At 34.2% G+C, this 22,366-nt stretch overlaps 1 protein-coding gene across 4 annotated transcripts in view; it reads left to right on the forward strand.

Annotated features, from left to right (window-relative positions):
* Window positions 1-21,968, forward strand: part of LOC129257047 (ras association domain-containing protein 5-like) — a 38,234-nt gene extending 16,266 nt beyond the window's left edge. For all 4 annotated transcript variants that reach the window (XM_054895275.2, XM_064097341.1, XM_054895274.2 and 1 more), the window contains 5 exons: window positions 2,064-2,174; window positions 3,373-3,555; window positions 9,403-9,526; window positions 14,219-14,334; window positions 14,847-21,968. In XM_054895275.2, the coding sequence (XP_054751250.2) occupies window positions 2,064-2,174; window positions 3,373-3,555; window positions 9,403-9,526; window positions 14,219-14,334; window positions 14,847-15,035 (723 nt within the window). In that variant the 3' untranslated portion in view covers window positions 15,036-21,968. The remainder of the gene's footprint in view (window positions 1-2,063; window positions 2,175-3,372; window positions 3,556-9,402; window positions 9,527-14,218; window positions 14,335-14,846) is intronic.
* Window positions 21,969-22,366: the final 398 nt, after the last annotated feature.

Raw genomic sequence — 22,366 nt, forward strand, 5'->3', positions numbered from 1 at the left:
TCTTAGGGGCCCCATGTTTAGTTTGAAAGATTACCGACTTCTATCACTATTGAGTCAGGTTTTGTCACTCCTGGACAGTTTTTACTCATGATCCCATATTCCTTGAGACACTGTGGTAGGTATAGGTTCCTTAATCTTGATACACTGTTAAATCGTGGGCCGGCCTAGACGACACTGTAAACAGCAGCTCAAAACATGATTTCTTGGTTCTACAGTAATTTCAGTCAGATAAATTGATAACACACTGTCACGTTAACACTATTTACTCTCAGTGATTGATAACATCATGGAACAAACTGCATGCATCTGAGTAGAAAAGGAATTTTTATGACTTGACTTAGCGAAGTAGAGTAATCAAGGCAATAATAAATGCAGGATCATATTGTTGTCTGCTTAAGTTCAGTTCTAACCCATGTACCACACCTTTGCACTATCGTCTAGAACTGGGTCTGTCATGTTGAAGTTCAACTTATGACTTCGGAAATCTCAATAAACCGGACAATTCAGCAGCTTTACTTTCGGGGGCGCCTCACGAAGATTGAAAGGATACAGGATCTTACTAGGGGATATATTGACTAACATTGTAGGAGTGTCTTGTGAAGGAAATTTGTAAATTTCCACAGTTTCATGAACAATACTCTTGAAATAATCCCAGCTTGTACCCTGAGTGACATTACACTTTTGGGTTTCCATCAATATATTTTGTTTTTAGCATCTTATATTGTGGTTTCTTTTGTGTCTTGGATCTTGGTGAATGTCAAGATTATTTATTACCATTCTGGATAGTTTACTGGATGATACTGGATCTACATGTATGAAACAGCCATGAGGACTCTTCCTTTGTTATTTGGTGTATGTACATGTGTCAAGATATCTTAGAGGATATTTTTTTAATTGCGAGTACAATTTGTTAAAATGTCATACTCCAGAGTTATAGTATAGACCTAGGGTGCGTTTATGCGCCACTTTTTTACCCTAGAATCATGATCTGAATCATGATTCTGCAGAATCACGATTGCGTTTAGTCAAAAGTGAAAATAAACGTCTTTTAAATCACAAACATGAAACACGGAAAAAGGGGCGTTTGGAAAGACGTTTCTGTAGAATCACGAACGAACAAGGTCGTATAAACGCAATCGTGATTTGAATCATGATTCTATGACGTCACTGTGTCAGGCTACTTACGGTTTGACTCTTGCCAAGCTCAAGGCGCTCTATATGCTCAGTGTATATGTACATAATTATGTGCTATACATGCGTTTCTTGTAATGTTCAAGTTCTGTGTTGGTCATCACATCGTCCACTACTTTTCATTTTTTGGTCATGTCTTCAACTTCAAGTTCTATTACTGGACAAGGATCTCAGTTGTTAAGTTAACAGTGTCAATATTAAATTGGATCTACGCTGAAATTCACTTCCGAATACCATTTTCGATAAACCGAAAATATGGATAGAAGCATGGACCCTAGAAGTAAACAAAATGAGGTATAATAGACTGAATTCTGGAAGTAAAAGATTTTTCGAGAGCCGAAACACGTGCGAAAAACTTCCTCTATTAAACTGTGCACTAGTGATGCGCACTGGATTTGCCCGAATCTGAGGAGAAACGGCATTGGAATGAAGGTCGTCTAAATGGTGATTCTGTGATATTGTGATTCATGTTTAATCATGATTCAAATCATGATTCTGGCTCGAGGTGGCATAAATGCAGCCCAAGATGGTGAACTTGTTCCTTGGCTGAACATCCTTTACACGTACCTTTTCACCAGGAGTACCAAAATGATTATGTTTCCTTCGATATTAGTATCCATTTTGCTCTAAATACTGATGCTATACAGTGTAATTAAATCATCTTCATGCAGATTAGATTATTTTTGTGACACTTTGTTAATGTTTGTTTCTTATTTAAAGCATGGCCTATAATGGGATAATGTATTCGTCATTCTATTAGTCTGATATCATCAGATTTGATTGATAACAATTACAGATGTTCATAATTCATATTAATGTCAAATCATTGAATATTGGTATTATTTGCTCATTACTTTGTATTTATTCTACAGGACATAGAGAATGAGCTAGAGAGCTTTGTGTTCCTGACAAGGGAAGAATTAGAACCAAAGATTGACAAGTTCAACACGCTCAGATCTCAAAAGAGTGAATCGCTAACACTGGTATGTATTATCCTAGTCAAGCATTTTGTCTATATTCATATTTATTGTACAAAATGGTTTATCTAATTTGGCTATTTCTTACTTACTGAAAAGAGGAAGTCTCTAGAATCAAATTAGAAGAAAAAAGTTTTCAATTAATATTCATTTAAAAACTAACTTTGAATACACTGTTCACAGATTCAAATTCATTTAGATTTAAAGAAGCAACTGTCATTCTGACATATAAGATAATTACTAAATGAAGAAGTAATTACTTGAAAAAGTCAAGAATTGTGAGTCGCAATACTGTTATTTTAATCTGGTTGAAGTATTTATGCCTGACTGAATATATTCTATTTGCACAAAGCCTTGAACCCTGCGATAAGGAATTTTGCAAGAGGAGAAAATATGATGTGTTCTCTTTTATCAGAATTGGTTTTTGTTTCAAAGAATCTTATCAGTGCTGAGTTTAAAATCTAATAGTGATACACCTTGAACCTCATGATTAGGACTCCAAGTCCAAGGCAGATGATTAGACAGGGAAACCACATGGGTTTCATATTTGAACTCCATTCATTGTAGGAGATCATTTTCATCCATCATCACTACAGACAATTAAGTGGTGTAGATGCATGCCACAGCTGGTATATAGATTGCAGTTATCAGAGGAGTTAAAAATATAGTCTCTTTGCATGGCGGACAACTGATGATACATGACATTGCCAATTTGTGGTGCAGAGATGCAGAGGATTTTGTATACAATGCACTGAAGGAGTATGATGAATTCGATATGAAGAAACTAAAATGTTGAAATAAATATTTGTAGATGAGAAATAAAGATTACCATTTTTGTAAGATCATAATTCACTGTAATATAAATTTTGTAGAAAAAAACGTTAATAATGTTGACCATTTTTTTATGTCATGACAATCTTAGAAAAGCAAAAATAGTGTGTGGAAAGTCAACCAATTACTGTTGAGTATGAAAGCAACATGAATAAGAATATCCAAATTATAAAATATTTCAGTAATTTACATATTTTGTGCATAAGCGTATCGTGTAGCTCTGTGTCCGAAAGGATAGGTGTAAATTTAAAAGATAGGTTAGGGGTACAATTATAATATTTTATAGTATTGAACTTGCTGCAATGACCTCTGCATTTCCCAACACTTAATTCATGGCCCTCCTTTATTTCTTTTTTTTTCCATGAAAATATAGAATGAGGAAGGCACTCTGTTCAGTGGCCGAGTGACCGTCCACATAAACCTGTCCCGACCAGTTAGTGTGCGGACAGGATGCCCTCTGCCAGATATCTGTGTAAGTACATTGAAGCAGTATGAGCATAGCATCGATACCAACAAGAGACGAACCACCTTCTTCATGCCAAAGGCTACCTCGCAGGTGAGATGATGTTCCATCTATCCTTGGGTTAAAATTCAGGAGGAGTTAATTAAAATTGTTGACCTGCAGTATCCCAGCCTTCAACCCGAAAAATATTGGAGGGGTTAGCTGAATCAGCTCACAATATACAGTGGGTGATTTCAAGTACGGTGTTGAAATCTGGTGTTGGTGTTGTGACAACACCAACACCAGCCACAACACCGTACTTGAAATCAGGCTGGTGTTGGGATTGACCTCGGAAAATATGACGTATATCCGGCAGTTCGTGTTGAATGCTGGTGTTGAATGTCGTCTGCTGAACCCAGCACTGCGGCTGGTGTTGACGATCTACGTGCAATTTCCCCATTCACCAACACCAACCCCCAGGGATTGGGAAAATCATGATTTCAAGTTCGGTGTTGGTGTTGGTGTTGGCAATCTCAAGCTCGTGAACAGGCGGCGAACACGATGAAACATCCCCGTAAAATTAGCTTTTACAGTTAAGATGAGTACAAATCATTTGAGCTGTATATATTTTGATGAAGAATAATGTTCACTTTTTCGAATTCTTGAATTAATTAAAACATTGGTATTCTGTACGATGAGAATTTAATGCATTTCTCTCCGATTTCATTTTCGTCGTCGAGACTTCTCGCGTGAAGTTGAAATGATTTAGCAGCGCAGCGCAGAGGCGTGACGTCATGTGCTATCGATAACGCAATCGGTATCATTCCTCTGAACCCAGCTCGGTGTTGGAGCTCGGTTCAGCGGCCTTTTTCCGCTCTCAACACCAACACCAACACTGAACACCGTACTTGAAATCACCCAGTGCGTCCCACAAAAAACGAAACCGAGATTTATCGATGATTTATCATAACTTAATCACAAATACAATAGACAAATGACCTACCATTGTAAAGCTTAGAATCTCTTCTTTCATCTGAAATTACTTAGATTATTTCTCATTCACGCATGAGTGAGCAAAAACAATTTGAAGAGGGGATACCAAAAAGTCATTTGGCGGGCTGTATCTGGGTTTCTAAAAGAAAACCACGTAATTGAAAAGTTCAATATCTGCTCTTTAATTTGATACCTCAATTACAGAAAATGGTCAAGAAATAACAAAGTTCTTGTTATTTGAAACAAGGCTTGAATTTCAATAATTTCATAAAATGAAGAGGTTCTACAGGCTAGCTTTCAAACTCACTTGACACTCCGTTTTGTTGACGATCAGCCATGCATTAAGTCTTTTGTTAACCATGCGATAGCACCTGTGGGAGACCGTTGAAAACACGTTTATTTAATGACATTATGGAAATGCAAGCATTGTTTCGAGGGAACATAACTTTTTTACTTCTTGACCATTTTTTGTGATTAAGGTATCAAATAAAAGAGCTGATATTGAACTTTTTAGGCATGTGATTTTCTTTTTTAAATTCAGATACCCCCCGCCAAATGAGTTTTTGGTATCCTTTCTTCAAATTAATTTTTTCCCCCTCACTCATGCGTGAATGGGGAATAATCTAAGTAATATCAAATGAAAGAGGAGATTCTAAGCTTTACATTGGTGGGTCATTAGTCTATTGTATTTGTGATTAAGTTATGATAAATCATCGCTTAATCTCGGTTTCGTTTTTTCTGGGACGCACTGTATATAATTTTGTGGGAATTTGTGTTTTTTTCCACATTTATGCATCACCCAAACCCTTAAATGCTCAAAGAGACAAAGTGTACTCTTCTTTAAGAGATTAGTTTATGTGTAAGATGGAATTGGATTTAAGTATTGGGGCAAGACTTTAATCTTTGATTTACTGAAAGAAAGAAATCATCTTTTTTCTGCAAATGGGTCTTCCTTAAGAAATATATTACATCATTTGGATATTAAGTAACAAAGAAAAGGGATGCAATTCTGATCCTAACTTTTACCCTACTTCTTAACCCAATCATAGCACTTGACTTATAATCTCACACAGTAAGAAGTTAGTAAAAGGTTGAATTGCTATTACAGAATAGTTGTCCATTTGGTTAATATTGAAAAGGAAGTTTGACCCAATCTGTCTTTTCTTCTTACCGTCAGTAGATGCCATGATGCTATAAAGAGACAGGCCTAGATATCTCCTGGGGTTTTTCTGTAAAAGTCAATCTCAAATGAGAAAATTGGATTGGAAATGCAAAATATATTAGGAAAAGGAAATGTGACACATACAGCTTTGATTTGTCAGTATTCTGAAAGGGCACCTGTAAGTTTTTGTGTCTCAAGACCTGTCCTATTTTATTTCATAATTATTCTTTTTCGCTCACTGCTAATTTATATTTAGGTTTTTCATATTGGATGTAGGATTTTTACCACGGTCTCAGAATGAATTAAATTCCTGAGCTGTGCTGTTAGCGGAAAATCGTGTGATAATCAAAGTCTTTTATCATTTACTGATGCTATCAAATCAATCTTGACCAAGACAATATGAACTTAGTAAATGAAAAAAAGATAGAGTATTTTCCACAGAGTAATAAAGTTTTTGATTTATTTTTTTTGCAAGGTTTATTACATCCTTCTGCCTTTGAATTTAGATTATGATTTCCATAAATCTCCTTTAAAAAGTGTTTCCTATATCTAGCTTTGGGAAGATCTTTGTTCGCATTAATTTCAACTCGTTGAAATTCCAATGTCGTTTTAATGATCCTCCACAAATCCTATTGGATAGTGGATGCTCTTTATTGAGACTGGCATGAAGCCACTCTAAATGGAAGCATGCCAGAGATATCTAGTATGATCCAATGTCCCTAGAGGCTCAACAGAAAAGGCAGATAGATGCAAACCCAGACAATATTAGAAACCATGAATTCAAGTCTGTAGACCCCTCCCCTTACCAACCAATTCCGCATATTGCTTTGGTTACCTTACTATTCCACGTTATGGTCTACCGCCTGTCTCTGTATAATCATATTTCATCAAGTGGATGTTTGGAGAAAGGTAGTTTGTTAAACCAGACTAGTATGGCGAAGGCACATGCCATATGGATCCATACAGAAGGATCCCTGCCCCCCTTAATCTATACTTTTTTAGTTCAAAATGGTGCAATATGATTAAACAAAGTGTGCTGAATAGTCAATATCTATGAAATATAAGTAGTCTTGTCTACAAGATTTCCTGAAAATGTATCCCAGCCATGTCCTACTTATGAAATAAAGGCATGTGTAGATATACAGTACATGATTCCCAGGGACTCGGTTTTATAATTATAAGGGGAGCAATAAAAAGCTCTCCTAGAACTTTTAAGGAGAGCGGTAGAGGAGCACTTCAAAAAGCTCTTCTTCAACATACAAGGGGAGCTTTTTGCCCAATTAACAAAATGGATGGAGGAAATGTATGTACTATAAAATTACAATCAACAACCAAAGGAAGTATTTATAATTGTTTTACAATGTATTGTAATTAGATTGTGTGTTGTAAAACCTGTTTTAGTTAGGTTTTGACTTGGCTAAAAGTTAAGTCACTGACAATTTTTTTTTTTTTTCGGGGGCTCCATTTTAATTTTTTTGTCAAATTTCGGGGGCTCTTTTTAAATGCTACTTTTTTGTATTTTGAGGAATACCTGTTCACTTACTAAGGAATTATTACTTTTTGTTTAATATTAAATATTGTATGATTTTTAAAGTTATTTATCATGTTTAGAATCTTGGATGTGGGTGTGTGTGGATGGGTGGGTGTGTGTGGGTGTGTGCGTGTGTGTGTGACTGTGAGTTGGACTTGGATATAAATGAATTCAATATCTAATTTCTACTCCATTTACAATACCCTAGTCAGCCATGTACATGTAATAAAGGCCCATCACATACCCTAACTTTTCCTGAAGTTCTTTGAAAACGCAGATCTCCATGAAAATTTAATTTCTCTATGGGGAGTCTAAATTTGGTGAGAATGTATTCATTAAGAACTTAAATATACATGACAATGAAGAAATCATCAAACTTTATTGGCAGTTTTGAATAATATTCCTGAAATGTAAACTCTGTCTGAAACAGAAAATCACCATCATTGAGGCCTTTACTGAGCGAATTGTCCCCCAGAGCTCTGGCAGAGAGACAGAGCTCCAACTGGCTAGCTAGTAAAAGCGCCAATGCGTGAGCCTGCCGCCGTCCTTGTAAAAAAGATGGAGCTTTGTTTGATGATTTATTGTCTGATATAATACCTCATCCCCTAGAAAAAGAAAACAAATGATTTTTTAGTTATAATTGATAAATTAGATAACTTATTTTGGGAGTTAATAAGCCGTTTTGAAAAGCAAAGCCGAATGACAACTCACCAATGCTAGGTTACTAGACTCTGGGATTTATTTCCTGTGTAATTCGAATTATTTTATCACAGAATTGTGATATCTGTAGGGGAAACATGTGCATTCGAAATGGCACACGGTGGTAGTCATAATGGACCCCTATACATGCAACTCTTTCCCGACCGTTGCGTTGATTTTTTTTCCATACCTGGTACCATGTGTATGGAAATACGTGGTACAGAAAAAATAACGCAACTTCGGAATTTGAAACTGCGCTACTCGCTACTTTTAAGGCTTATTCGTGATTTTGAGTGTGGATTTTGGATGGTTTTTAAATGGTAAGTGGAGCTCGAGCATATGGCACTAGTGGGCGGTTGAGTTGTTATCACTCGGCAATAATTTCGGGGGCGACATTCAGATTTTATGTCGCCCCCGAAATGATGATTTTGGGTGATTTCGAGGGCGACTTTAAGGCATTTTCGCGCAGGTCAGCTATCGCGAGGCGCGCTATAAATCGCGCTACCAAAAATGGATTAAGGCGCGCATGTAGCGCGCGATCGCTCTCGCGCGCCTTAAAATCGAGTCCCTGGATTCCTGTAAACTGTAGGCATAACCCTAATAGTTCCACATAAGTTCCAAAAAGCTTGCATAGTTCTATGACTATGAGCTTCAAGCTTTTCTCGTGCACATTTCTTTAAAATGAAGGATTTTAGGGGGTATAATTTGATAATTGCAGGTGATTTAGAGGAAATCACTGGGCTATATGGGAGGGTTTCATGAAGCATTACTATTTACTTGTCTGTGATTTTCATTGACAAACTTGCTCTTGTCCAATCAGATGTAAGGATATCAGTAGCTTGTAACATTTGCCTGTGAAAATCACTTCATGAAACACTCACTTGAGTCCCTTGACCTGCCAGGATGGTTTGAATGGACCTAACTGATTGGGATAAGGTATCAGGGGAACAGCTGACAAACCTAGTAGGTCAATCATGAAAGTGTGACCAATTTGAGCAGACAAGAGTGATCAGCACCCTCCTACGAGCTGGAGAATCTATTCCAGAAATAGATAAATTGGACATGTTAACATTATCTATGTACATTGATGCCAAACTTGGAGATATTACCTTCATCCTTTTTTCTTAATCAGTTGACTACTGTCCAAGATAGTGGGGCCTTTCTATCACTGATGTCTACTGACAGCTGTTAAAAGATATTGAAATCTTTACATCCAATTGACTAAAAGAAAATTTGATTTTGAAAATTTGCTAGCAAGGTGCTTCATGGAATACTCATGGTCCCTGGTAGTAAAGAATTTCTCTCTCATTTTATTTCTGTGTAATTTACAGGGTGTTGCAGTCTCCTTTCACATGTATGTTTCATGTAACTGTAATTGATCAGAAGAAATTTAAGATAGGTAGATTTAAATTCAGCCTTATGGTTGTTGAAATAAAGTTTTTTTTTTTTATACAAAATTCTAGACATTCATATATTCTTAATCTTCAGGTATTATTTTATTTGTATTTCTCTTTTGACTTATCCATACTCACATTTACAGCATCTACCCCCTCTCTTTGTCTCTCTTCCTATGTAGGAGTTGAACATCACCTGTTACACGACAGCCCAGGATGTGATCAGGAATGTCCTAGCTGGGTTGCAGCTTATTGACAACCCAAGGAAGTTTGCCCTCTTTGAGAAGACAGAATACAATGGGGAAGGTGGGTGTGGCTTATCTTAGCTACCAGTTATCTGGTTTAGGGCGGGGCCTGTTTAGACCTGAGTTAATGCTTGATGTATACGTGAAAGATGATGTGAGAAAATAATTACATAAATGATCTTATATCCTGTTGCACTTAGTACTTGTCCCTTTATTTTAAGTTAATCATGCTATTTATTAATGTTAGTTACTGTTTAGCCAGGAAGTTTTATATGATAAAAGCATAAACCGGTAGGATGTGACATCCTGTTTATGGAAAATTAGTTTCATATCATATTGACATCAATACCAAATGTGCCAATTTGTGGGATGACATTATGATAAAGATCTTAGTGATAAGCTTTTATTTCCAGTCTGTTTTAATTCCCTTTTAAACTTATTGCATATATTATTATCTCCTGCATGTGCTGCTTGTATTCTCAAAATACATAATACATTTTAACAAAGTATGTGAAATAACTTTAAAAAAGAAGCAGCATACACACAAAAATGCACAGTTATTACTTTACAGTTACAAAAAGCACATTTATTATATTATTTGTTTATTGTATTATTCTGTCTGATCCGAAATAAAATCAAACAATCCACAAATAACATACATGTATACATATTTATGATAATTCATCTTATTATTAGACACACCCCTTAATCCTTGTTAGATTATTTTTAGGGGGGTATCAAATTATATTTTCTTAATTGTTAACGAAGATTGCCAAACATTCTAGAGGTTTGGCTTGTAGATATCAAAGAAACAGATTCAAACACAGGAGTCTCAAAATCATATAAAAAATATTGTGTTTTATCAATTTCTCCATTAGAGCTGGTAGGGTATTCTAAACAACACTGTCAAGCCTTCAAAGGTGTTTGACAAATGAAGTTAAGATGTTTGGTAAATAAAAACATAATGGCAATTGCATGGAATATAAGTTAGAACAGAAGCTTAATAGCATGGAATGAAGATGAGAGAAGCACTCAAGATACATGTAGGTTAAAACAAGATGAAAAAAATGGATTCATTGAACAGACAAGGACACAATCATTAAATTGATAATCAAGAGGCAAGCAGCTTCTCACTCCATTGAGGTTAATGAGTTTAATGCCTGTGGATATTGTTGAGGTCAATAGGCATTCTTCATTCCTTTTACATTAAATATTGGAACTCATCCAAGCAGGAGAATATTGGAAACAGGCATTGAAGGTGCCAGTGTGAACTTACATGGATTTGAATAAAAATGACATGTAATTTCTTTTCAGTTATTTCTCCTATTTACAATTAATTGAATAATTGGAATACACAAAACATTTCATATGGAAAGGAATTTCATTAAATAAAAAAGATTAGGAAATGTCTGTGTCAAATCATTGCATTATTCATTTCAATTTTGTATTTATTTCTCACTCGTAATAAGCAATCAACAAATATATAAACATATGCAATATACATGAATACAAAATTTAATTTGTAGTGAACACAAGTGAGGGCAGTGGCAAGAAATGACAAACCTTATAAAAGCCAACCCAAGATACTTAAAATGGTGAAAATGGAAATAATATAGTGAAAATGGAAATAGAATTTAGAAATTACACTAAAAACATAGTGCAGTAAACCAAATCTTCTCAACCAACATGCATTAATTTGCTCTTATAATGATCAGCTATCTTATAAATTATTTTTTGGGGAAATGGTGCATCATGAATGTATATCAGACATGTGTTTGGATGATAAAGCAATGGAGCTTCCGGTATCAAAGATACGCTTGCTAGCATGCATTGACCACATATGAAAGGCAGAATGCATTTATATTCACTGTTAGAAGCTGCTGTGGTTTGGATTATGAAATTGAAACAGACATATTGATACCAGAAGTAGGATCATTAGAAAATACATGAACAACTTAATGTGACATAAATAGAAATGAATACAAAACTCTCAAACATATATTGGAGGTGGGTGGAGATATAAATGAGATATTGGTACTAGAATAGAAAAGAAATAGAAATAAAAAGAAGAGCTTTATATATGTCACTTTCAAATAGAAAACATTGCAACATCATTTATGTCTGGCAACATGCAAAATAAAAGTGTAGATAGGTAAGAGGCAAACTGGATATAAATGAGGAAGAGATGAAATATACATTAAAGGGATCAATATGAGCTTTTGGTACTTCTATTTTTAGGTGCAGACTGTGAGAAATTTTACATTCTTATTTTTAATGGAAACTGTTTGGTATATTAGGAAGAATAGAACTATATTAGGTTTTACAGAAATGATTTGAAATTATAAATTTAGTAAATATACACATTTTTAGCACCAATCAATGCAACAATGTTCTGTCATTCAACAGAAAATTCTAGTTATGCTTTTATGATGTAAATCTATAAGAACATGCTGTTAGGTTTAGGGAAAGGTTGGCCAAAGTATTAAACTTGAATATGATAGTCTTGAAGTAAACTCTGAAAGCACTGTAAACAGAATCATGTTTATCCAGGCATGTCTTTATAGATCATCCATGCTATAACCTCTCATCACATAATGGGTTTAAAGCATCTATCTATAAAGATAACTAGACAATACAGCATGTTTACATCTTATAGACAAGAAATATGGCACTCCAATACAGCTAAGGCACAATCATTTAGCAAATTGGTTTTAAGGAAGGTTGTGATGAATTTTTGCTTCATTATGAATTATATCCATTGAAACTGATGCTTATAGATATTTTTTGAACAATTTACCTCGTTATTTTCTGTTGCAGTTTTGTAACTTCCTTTTTGATAGGAATGATAAGGATGTATGGCATTGTCAGGTGTGATTGTCCTCTGACAAAACAATATCTAAGACTTGCCTTTTCTCAATTTTATGATCTGATAATTTATGGCTTTGGAACCATGTTGTTTATGATACCGGAAACACCTGCCACCCTATTATAAAGTTTGATTGCCCTTTGATAGTGATCATCATCACTAGAGTGTGATGGTCAAATCTATTAGACATCAGAATAAAGAATAATATATAAGGACAATTAGGAAACTGGTAGTCCTAGTGGGGGATATCCTGTAAGAGGTTGAATTTCAGTATGATCATTTATCCAAAAGTGACCCATATCTCTTATATATTCCATAATGTTGATACCAAAAGCAAACATTAAATTTCTGAAGTTGCAGTAGACATCTAGGACATCTCCTACCACTACCCCTTAAAATTGTTGTTAATAGATTATGTCCATATCACTTAGGCCCGAATTCACAAAGGTGGTTTTGAAAACCCACGGTTGAATCCATGGTTTATGCAGATTTCCTGTGTAAATTATGCTTAATTTAGCGTGTATCGGGCGCGTGTATAAAAAATTCCAGTGCTGATGCGCGCTTTTGTCACAGTGCGCCAAATTGACACCTGTTACCATACTTAGATACGCTATTTTATTATAGCGTGGATAACCACGGCAACAGGCGTCAATTTGGCGCAGGAATTATTTAATATACGCAGTAAAATAAGCGTAATTTATACAGGAAATCTGCATAAACCATGGACTCAACCAAGGGTTTTCAAAGCCACCTTTGTGAATTCGGGCCATACAGTTTGAAGTATCGACTTTTCACTTTTTATATTACCCAAAATTAGATAACAATTGTTCCTGGCTTAATTTCTCTGAAGACAAAGAGGTTAGGTTTGTGATTTAGTTTGGCTTAATGTGCAGATTTTCCATGAGAAAATTTGCCATTGAAGCAGATTTTTAGAATCATGACTTTTACCAAGATTTTGAAAAAGATTGAGATGATGTAGGAATGAATGGATGACTTCCTTTCCAGACTGTATGTTAGCTCCCTTGGAAGACTTTTTTCCAGGTTTAGAATATGATTCATTTCATCTCTTTCCTTTCTGCCATTAGAGACTAAAATCTCAAAGTGTTTTTTCTAATTCTTTTTAGAAAGCTCCCCAAACATGTTGAGCAATTGTCATACCCAGCTGGAAATTATGTCAATTTCAATAAGACGTGTAGAATTTATATGATTCCTTTGATATAATACAATATCAATATTCAAAACAGATATCAAACAATACAAAAATGTTTTAGAAGTTTCCAAAGTAATAAGTCATCAAGTGCTACTCGAATACATTTATGTTTCATTTTCTTTCTACCATGAATTTAATACTCTTTATCCCACTGCCCTATATCAATTGCATTTCCTACATCTGTAAAGGTCATTATATTTGTTTACATCAAATATTTGGGTGTATCCGGAATAAAAAGATCGTGTCCTGGTATTTCCTCTATCATTTACTCAATACTCATTTCAGTGTCAGAAAGACAGTATCCTCTCAATTGCTTTAATTTTGTATAATTGAGAAAAGATGTTATTACTTTGAGATTCATAGTAACAAAGTGTTCTTGCTAAATAAACCTCAGAATCACTGACATTGGACTCTGTTTCATTAAACTTGTTATCAATGAAAATGTTGGAATTCTATTACAGACTTGCCCTAAACCAATTAAATATCCCCCAAATCAGTAACTTCCCACAGTGGCTTATAGCTTGTAACAATTGATTACAAGTATGAAAAAAAGATTACCCAGATTCCCCTATAGCTCTCAGATACAACTGTTATCAATCAAAGAGAATCTGAAAGATGAAAATGAAATTAGTTCATTGTTAATTTGACCTTTGACATTTATTTTGACCCCTATGCAGTGTTCATGAGGAAGATGGTAGATGAAGACAAACCATTGTATATGTGCCTATCATGGGTATCATCCACTGGAAACAAGAGATTTGAGCTAAGGGAGAATGAGACTGGAGTCATTGAGGTAAAGTCATTAAAACACAACACTCTAGCAATGTGAATACATGTGCTTTAACCAACTGTATCCTGTAATGCAAAGCTTAGTGAAAGATTTTATGATTTGATTCATGTTGGATCATCATTTATCTTTGTGTTACAAGACATTATTATTTGATCGTAACTGTGAATGGAGGTCTTCCAAAAGAAATTGACAAAATCACCATCTTGGACAATCGGCTTTACAGACAAGTTTTGCAATGCATTTCTTTTTTCAATGCAAACTAATAAAATATAAGACCTTGATAGGCAGGCATTTTGTAATATCTAGATATCTTGTAAGGGCAAATTGGTATAAGTAAATCTTGAATAACCAGTGACATATACAAAGCCTGGATGTAATGTATCACTCAATAGAAAATTAGCTTTTAATTAACACCGCAAGACTTCTTGTAATAGCTAAATACTGTATGATTAATTTGTAATATGATGAATTGTTCAATTAAGGTTTGTATTTTCCATGTTTCTTCAATTCTCCAGTGGGAGGCATTCACTGTCCCAGAGCTTCAGAACTTCCTTAGGATCCTTGATAAGGAGGAGGAGGAGTACATCCAGGCTGTCCGACGCAAGTACATCAAGTACCAGAATCTCCTCCAGGAGGCCATGGACTCCACCACCACCAAGCAGGAGCAGGTTGCTCCAGTCCATCAGAAGTCCATCAGTGCTTGAAGGACCCCATGCATGGAGCTGAAGGGGGATCCATGTGAAGACCCTCTCGTGACCTCTCATTCTGTAGAATCTTATCACTTTGGATATTAGTTTGTAGAAGTATAATATAGATCAATCTTAAGCGGGGGCAATGGGGAGATACTATCTATTGAGCATATACTGGTGTTGGAAAAAATGTTGTGGAATTAGGGGATTGGAACATTGATATACATGTAACTTCCTGTATAAAACCTTTCCTCATTCCTTCAAAAAAATCAAAGAATAGATGTTTAGAGGCCAAGAAAGAAAAATATCAATGATGAAGTGGCACTTGTTAGGATAGACCTTACAATTGAATCAGTTAGGAAAAATGTAATTCATCAGAAATTGAAAAAAAAATTGTAGCATTAGCATCAGATTTGTGAAAGAATTTCCTGAGTGATGCAGGAGAGGGAAAACATATCATAGATTATAGCAGCTCTAGGTTAAGTGATATGGTTTAGAATCCTTATCGTACTATACATAGAAACAAACTGCTAGATAAGGTCTTTTCTAGCTCCTACTTGTGCTGCTTGATTCACTTGGTAAAACATGAAATGGCTTTGTAGTCTTTTCTTATTGTACCATTGGATGTTCCTATTTTACCTTGTACTCATGGAATGTGGAGTGATGGCAATGAGATAGGGGTCATCTCAAATTTTTTCCAGAGCATTTATGTTAAGGGATCATCTTCAATTCTGTAAGAGCTTTTCAATGAATAGACTGAGCAGAATTCGGGTAGCTCTCTCTTCATCAAACATTTATTGAATTGAATTTGGAAAAGTGCATAGGGAAAGAAAATGAAATCAAAATTGGATTTGATATTCTATGAGATTTCTGTATTCAGGAATTTGCTGATATTCCTTTGTCAAAAGAAAAGGATTAACTGGAATACCATGTAAATGAATTTTAATTGACAATTTAAGGAAAAATTCTCAAAGAAGAAAGATAGATATACCGTGCTTTGCGCATGCACCCTGAACGCTCGCTTTTGTGACCTTGTACATAAAATGTGTTTATTGCAAGATGTTCATACTCTACCACAAAACATCGCTGAGACCAAAGTAGAATATGGTTATGTGTACATAATGATCATCTTGTGCAGGACACAGATAATAGGCCATCAAGAAATAAATCAGTTGCCCAAAGCTATCATAGACATTCCTCTTCAAGAACATCCATGGTAGATAGAAGCCTCTTTCTCTATAGGCTTATATTGGAAAGGAATATGGGAAGAATGTTGCAAAGTCAATAAAAAGGAAGGAATTGTAAGCCTATCATGGGAGTAATATTAGTAGATTATTTTTGCTGTGTTAGATTGCATTCTATTGTATCAGTATTTTGTTTATTACTGCTAAGTTTTGTCAAGTAGACTGGATGTTGATGATAAAGATATGAAGGTGAAGTTAGAGTGACCATGATGGTTTCATCCAAATCAAAATACAGATGTATAACAGACTTACTTTTATAATGTCAGAGTCATTTACTTATTTACACAATGTGCTGAAGAGTTTCAATTATGACTGATGAAAACATAAAACAAATTCTTAAAAATGAAACAAAATAAAAATAAACGGAAAGGAGGCATTTAGAATATTCTTAACCATATCTTTTAAAACCTATTGTTGTTTTGTGAAAAAAAATCACTTTATCATTGTGAAAGAAATCACTTTATCACAAGAATACAACACTCTCACCTGACCTTCATTCTTATAAAATCTATAAAATTTGTTCATTTTAATCATTATTGCATGCCTTGTCTTTGAATGTTTGTGTGAAGAAATAAAAATCTGTTTGTTTATCTGTGTGTGCAAGGCTCGTTAGGGCTCCAATGACATAGTATAATTGCAATCGTTTATTGAATCTCTTGATTACTATGTGTGTTTAGGACATATTGTAAGGTTTTTTTTTTAAATATTTTGTCAGGAAAGTGCATTATTTCTGTAAGAATTTAAGGATTTTGTTTTATTATTTAAGGTGTTAGGATCTACAGTTTATTGACTAGAGACCAACTAGGATTTTGATAGAATGTCAAGCTTCAACAGCAAACTCTAGATAGGAGTTTCATTGCAATCTGTCATATTACTTTACTTCACCATATAACATCAAATTGGATCATGCTGTTGGTGCTAAGAAGGATAGATGGATAGGACCAAGGCGTTATATATATTCAGGGATATACAATGTGTTCAATTAGAAGAAATTTATAGGGATATGTGCTTCAAGGTCTTTTCTACTAATATTTCTTTTGAGTGCTGCAGAACTTTAAGACCTAGCTATTAATGTCTGTAAGGTTATGTATTTAATTTGCTCTCTCTATGCCTGTTCAGCTGTAGTGTAATTTCTAGACTCCCATAAAGCAGTGGGATCAGCTCTATGTGCTGCAGTTAAATCCTACTCTCTGTCCTTGAAATTGGGTTTTGATTCATTTTATTTATGGGAGATTGATAATGTATTACTTAATCGTCTTGCCAGATGCAAATCTTATTTTATTTATGAATTATGTTTTAGTGACTTAAGTTACTTAGGATTTATGCTAGGATATTGATGTTTCAAAACAGCATTGTAAATGGTTTTAAGGTTTCTCTCATTTTTTAGTAATAGTTTGTTTCCATTATATTTGATCTGAAGCACTTTTGTGTAATTTTAAAAAAGATATTCAGAAAAAAGGTGGGAACAAGACATGTTATGGATTAAGCTGGCTATGTGAAAGTTCATGCAAAACAGCTTGATGCAAAAACTTCATGTTTTTTAATAAAAAATGAAAGATGAGGAACTGGCTATTTGTACAAACATAGAATTGAATGCCTTAACTATTTACATTGCTTTTTAATATCATCAGTTGTGTTGTTTTTATGGTGCTTAATGATACTTACAGTTAAAAGAAAATAACTTTATGACCTTGATTTTGAAAAGACATCTCAAATGAATATTTAGACTTTATTTTTTTTTATTGACTGATTGATAGGTGACTATTTTCTCCACTTTGTTATTTATGTATCGTTGGCTGTATAAGAATGTAGTTCAGTTCCAAATAATGTGAGTACATTCCTTACGTTGCGCGAACCCATTTATCTATTTTCATGGGGAAAAGAAATGCCAAAACTTTCAAACATTACCAGTATTGTTTATTCTGTAATAGCCCTTGAGGCATTAGGATCTTATGCATGCAGTTATGACCAGGTTAATCAAATTCATCCACCATGGAATGTTTCACTTTAGAAATTGCAAGGAAAATAAAAGACAAAAAGCACCCCCAAATATACATCCATGTCACACAACTCTGATAGATAAAATGATAAAGAAAATAAAAAGAAACGTACCGTACATTTGTGTATCATGAATGCTTTTGTATTAAAGATAAAGGGAAAATTGTTATGCTGCCTGAAATATGACAATGTTATGTAGTAAAGAAACATGTATAATCTTACTTTATTTAATGATATCATTTTTTTACAAAACTCAAATGTGTACAGCTCGTAAAAGAGAGTTTGATTGATATCGTGATATTATCTGGTCATATCTGCATGCTAAGATTAATTGATCTTTATTAATTGGCTACTTTATAACCCCCATATGCTATCCACTATTCTTCTGTCCATGTATATATATAAAGGTTTGTATTCAAGTGACTTGAAATGTATAATTTTGCTTTATTTTCAAACCATGAAACCTTGTATAATCCTTTTATAAGATGACATGCTAAGAAATCCGGCGTGTCCTTCTATGAGCATGCTATTGGTAGGTCCACTGTCTTACTGGTTTGGGTGTGAGATATATTGTATATCATCTTTTAAATCAGTATTAAGGATAATGTATTATTCCAAAGGACTTGTGAATATAATGGGTAGGGTGGTGTGTAAAATAGGCTGTATATTTTGTAAGTACTAGAGTTTATATTATATCTATGCATGAATTTGCTTTGGTGACCATTATGGGATGTTTGATGCCTTATTTTGACAATTTGAGACTGAACACAAGTCAGTAAATAATCTACAGGGATTTGACTTGGAGCAAATGAAGATTAACCCTAAAAGAGCCGGGTTATTTGGACCCATCTCACAGCCGTTTAAAATTGGTTTATATCTGTACTCAATCATAGATCCAGTGCTTGTGAGATGTAGAAAATGTGTTTATCTTATATGACAGTCCAGCATGTCCAATGACTTGAAATAATTCAGATATTTCTCAGAAGTAGACAATACAAACCTTTAAAAAAATGTGCTGATAGTAGCCATTGCGACCCTCAGAAAGTTTTTTTTTTTCATGTATTATTTCTTGTGAAGAATGTCTTAATTTTCTTGTACAGCTGGTCAAGTCATTTTACTGAATTTAATTCTCTCTCAAGAAAGAATAATTGCTCCTTAAAAGAAATGCCTCAACGTTGGTGCTGTCCTTGAGTATTATACATTCTCTTTAGTACCAGAATGGCATGAATTCACAGCTTTATTATCAAGACTGACATATCATTTTCTAGATTATATGATGGTATCAAATATTCCATTGTGACACTATAGTGAATCTTGCAAGCTGAGGTGTGAAAGTGACTATTAAGAGCTTTCTGTACTCATCACACTTGATATGGATTTTCACTTTAAGCGTATCACAAATGAAGTGCATGTGAAGAGTTTGAATTCAAATTTAGTCAATGAATTGAATATAGCATCAGGAAAATGTCAATTATTTGCTATTAATGTTCATTGAGAACAGGATTGCAGTCTTGGAAATTCCACTGTGTTAGTATTAGACATTTGGCTATTAACAAGGCAATTTCTGCTCATAGAGTCACAAATTTCAAGTATTCTTGGGTTAACTTGATTGAAAAAAAGTAACCATCACTTCACTTTTAAATTTCAATTTGGCTATTAGTGCTGTGGTGATGCAAATTTATTCAACAACACTCTTTTTGTGCTAATTTTTCCTGGAGATGCTTATTGTCAAAATCTTATAATGCTATGTTGTGATGAGGTACAGATTGATTCTTGTATTTTGTTATTCCTTGTTTGGACCTGGACTAACTCATTAACTTCTATGCATTCTGTATAGGTACAATATTGTTTAAGGACATTTTCTATTGCAATCACATTTATGTGATAACTATAAGTTAAGTATTAACATGTAAATAAGTTATACATAAGAAACCAGATCTTTACAGGTATTGTACAGGTGTAAGATACGAGTTGTAATATAGGCAAAAACATGTTTATATATCTGTAACTTTTAGGTGAGAATTGATGGTTCAATTCCTACCAAATTATCTGTATGTGAGCAAGATTATTTTGAGTACTTCCAAAGAATTTAGCACAGATGAATGTATGTTCCCAATGTGCTCCATATCTTTCAAGAAGTGCATGGTATGGTATATAGTATGAAAAGTTAGTTGTTAAGTGTACATTGTCTTGAATTCAAATGATCTGTATGTTCTCATACAAGATGCTGTATTTTTGTATAAGGGTATTCTTTACAAAGAGAGGAAAATGAATGGTATTAGAACTGAATTGATGCCGCTTTTTGTTAATGTTAATGAATTTGTTTTAAAAAGGGACTTTGATAGCCTATACAGTTGGATGTTCCGTTTCAAGTTTTGATAGAATATAGGGCTATAGGACTATCATTGACGTGTTCTAGTCTTAAAAAAAAAACAAAGACACATGAAGAATAGTTTGGATTAGTATGGATCCATTCTCAGTGCTGGCAAGTTTTTAATGCAATCTTTCTTGTGATCCATGTTTTAGTATTAATTGCAATACTATGGTCTTTAGGCTTTGGAAAAGATTTTTTTAATCTGAGGACTTCAATTTGAAAATTATCTTTGGCTTTCACAAAATACTAATGTTAACATCGCGTTGCTACCGATGACACTGTCTAGTTGGTGATAAGATTTTCCATAGAAAATATGAGGCAGAATCACAGAAAGAATTGCATAAATGTTCTTTGTAAATCTAAATTAATCTTGCCAAGAAATGATTGAAAGTGAGGAATATCACTGAGAAAATGAGTTCGGCTCTTTCCTCTATTGGAAATACGATTAATACTGCAATTGATTTAAGTTAATTGTAAGATTAATACATCTCTCTATGTGACAGGCTACTTGCTATTTGTTTGCTTTCATTGGACATTGCATTTTTGGGGGGTGAAATTATGGGTTGTAGTTTTTAAAAGACTTGAATAATGTATTGCCTGCAATGAAGCCATTCTTGTTGTGTATTAACCGAGGCAGTCTTCTGTGACACACCCAACAAGACTTATTTTAAAGAGGAAAAAAATCTTGCAATGCTTGAGAAGATGAGAATATACATATATGTTTAGAGGCAGAAAGGCATTAATTCATAATGATGCTTAAGCACATGACTAATGCCTTCCCTGCTCTGAACATCATGCATTTGAATTGGAAAGATACCTTTTAAATGTACAACCAAAATGTTTTGTTATGTAGGACTTATATTCCTTGTAATGAAAAGGGAGGGGCACAAAAGATTAAGTTTGAATGTAGGGATGATAATGATAGGGCTTAATTTATAGTTTTAAAGGTCTCATGAATATGAAATCTAATTCATCGTTAATAAGAATTAGGATGATTTATGAAGGTTTGCAATTGTTACTGTATTTTGTCCTGTATATAAAAAATGCAGGCACTCGATGTCATTATTTTCCTTGATATTGGGAACAAATGATAGAGCCTTTGTTATGTGTGCTTGACCATGTTGATGTGGATGGTAATGATGATGATGATGATGTTGATGATGATGATGATGATGATGATGATGATGATGATGATGATGATGTGATGATGATGATACTGAAAATGTAAAATTAAAAAGCATGTCAACAACAGCATGTTTTATGTCTCATAAAGAGCAGTGAAGGCACTGACTGTTGATTAAAATAAAAATATATATCTGTGTAATAACTCAATGCAGTCTCGTTTGTAATATTTATCTTGTGTTATCAAGACCCAACTTACACTTAACTTTGCAGTCAATGGCAAGTGTTATATGGTAGCCAATGAATATCAAGCATTACATCGAAGTTATCATGTTTAAGTCATTTTTTTGCAATAAGCCATTTTGTAGTTTTATTCTGCGCATGATCAGAAGATTCTGCGCATGATAAGGTCATTGGCACTAAAGTGTCATGGTGGTTTAATATTTAATGAGATAAGCACCAACTTTGATGTCTTGATTATTCATTTATTCTTTTGAATTGTGTTTTTCATTAGATCCACAAAAAACAAAACGTCCATGAGCGACTGGTATTTCACAGTTGGCCAAGTACATTGTTATAAGAAGAATGAGAGAAAGTTGAGTGAGAGA

Source organism: Lytechinus pictus, chromosome 3 (assembly GCF_037042905.1).
Source record: "Lytechinus pictus isolate F3 Inbred chromosome 3, Lp3.0, whole genome shotgun sequence".
Taxonomy (NCBI): Eukaryota; Metazoa; Echinodermata; class Echinoidea; order Temnopleuroida; family Toxopneustidae; genus Lytechinus; species Lytechinus pictus.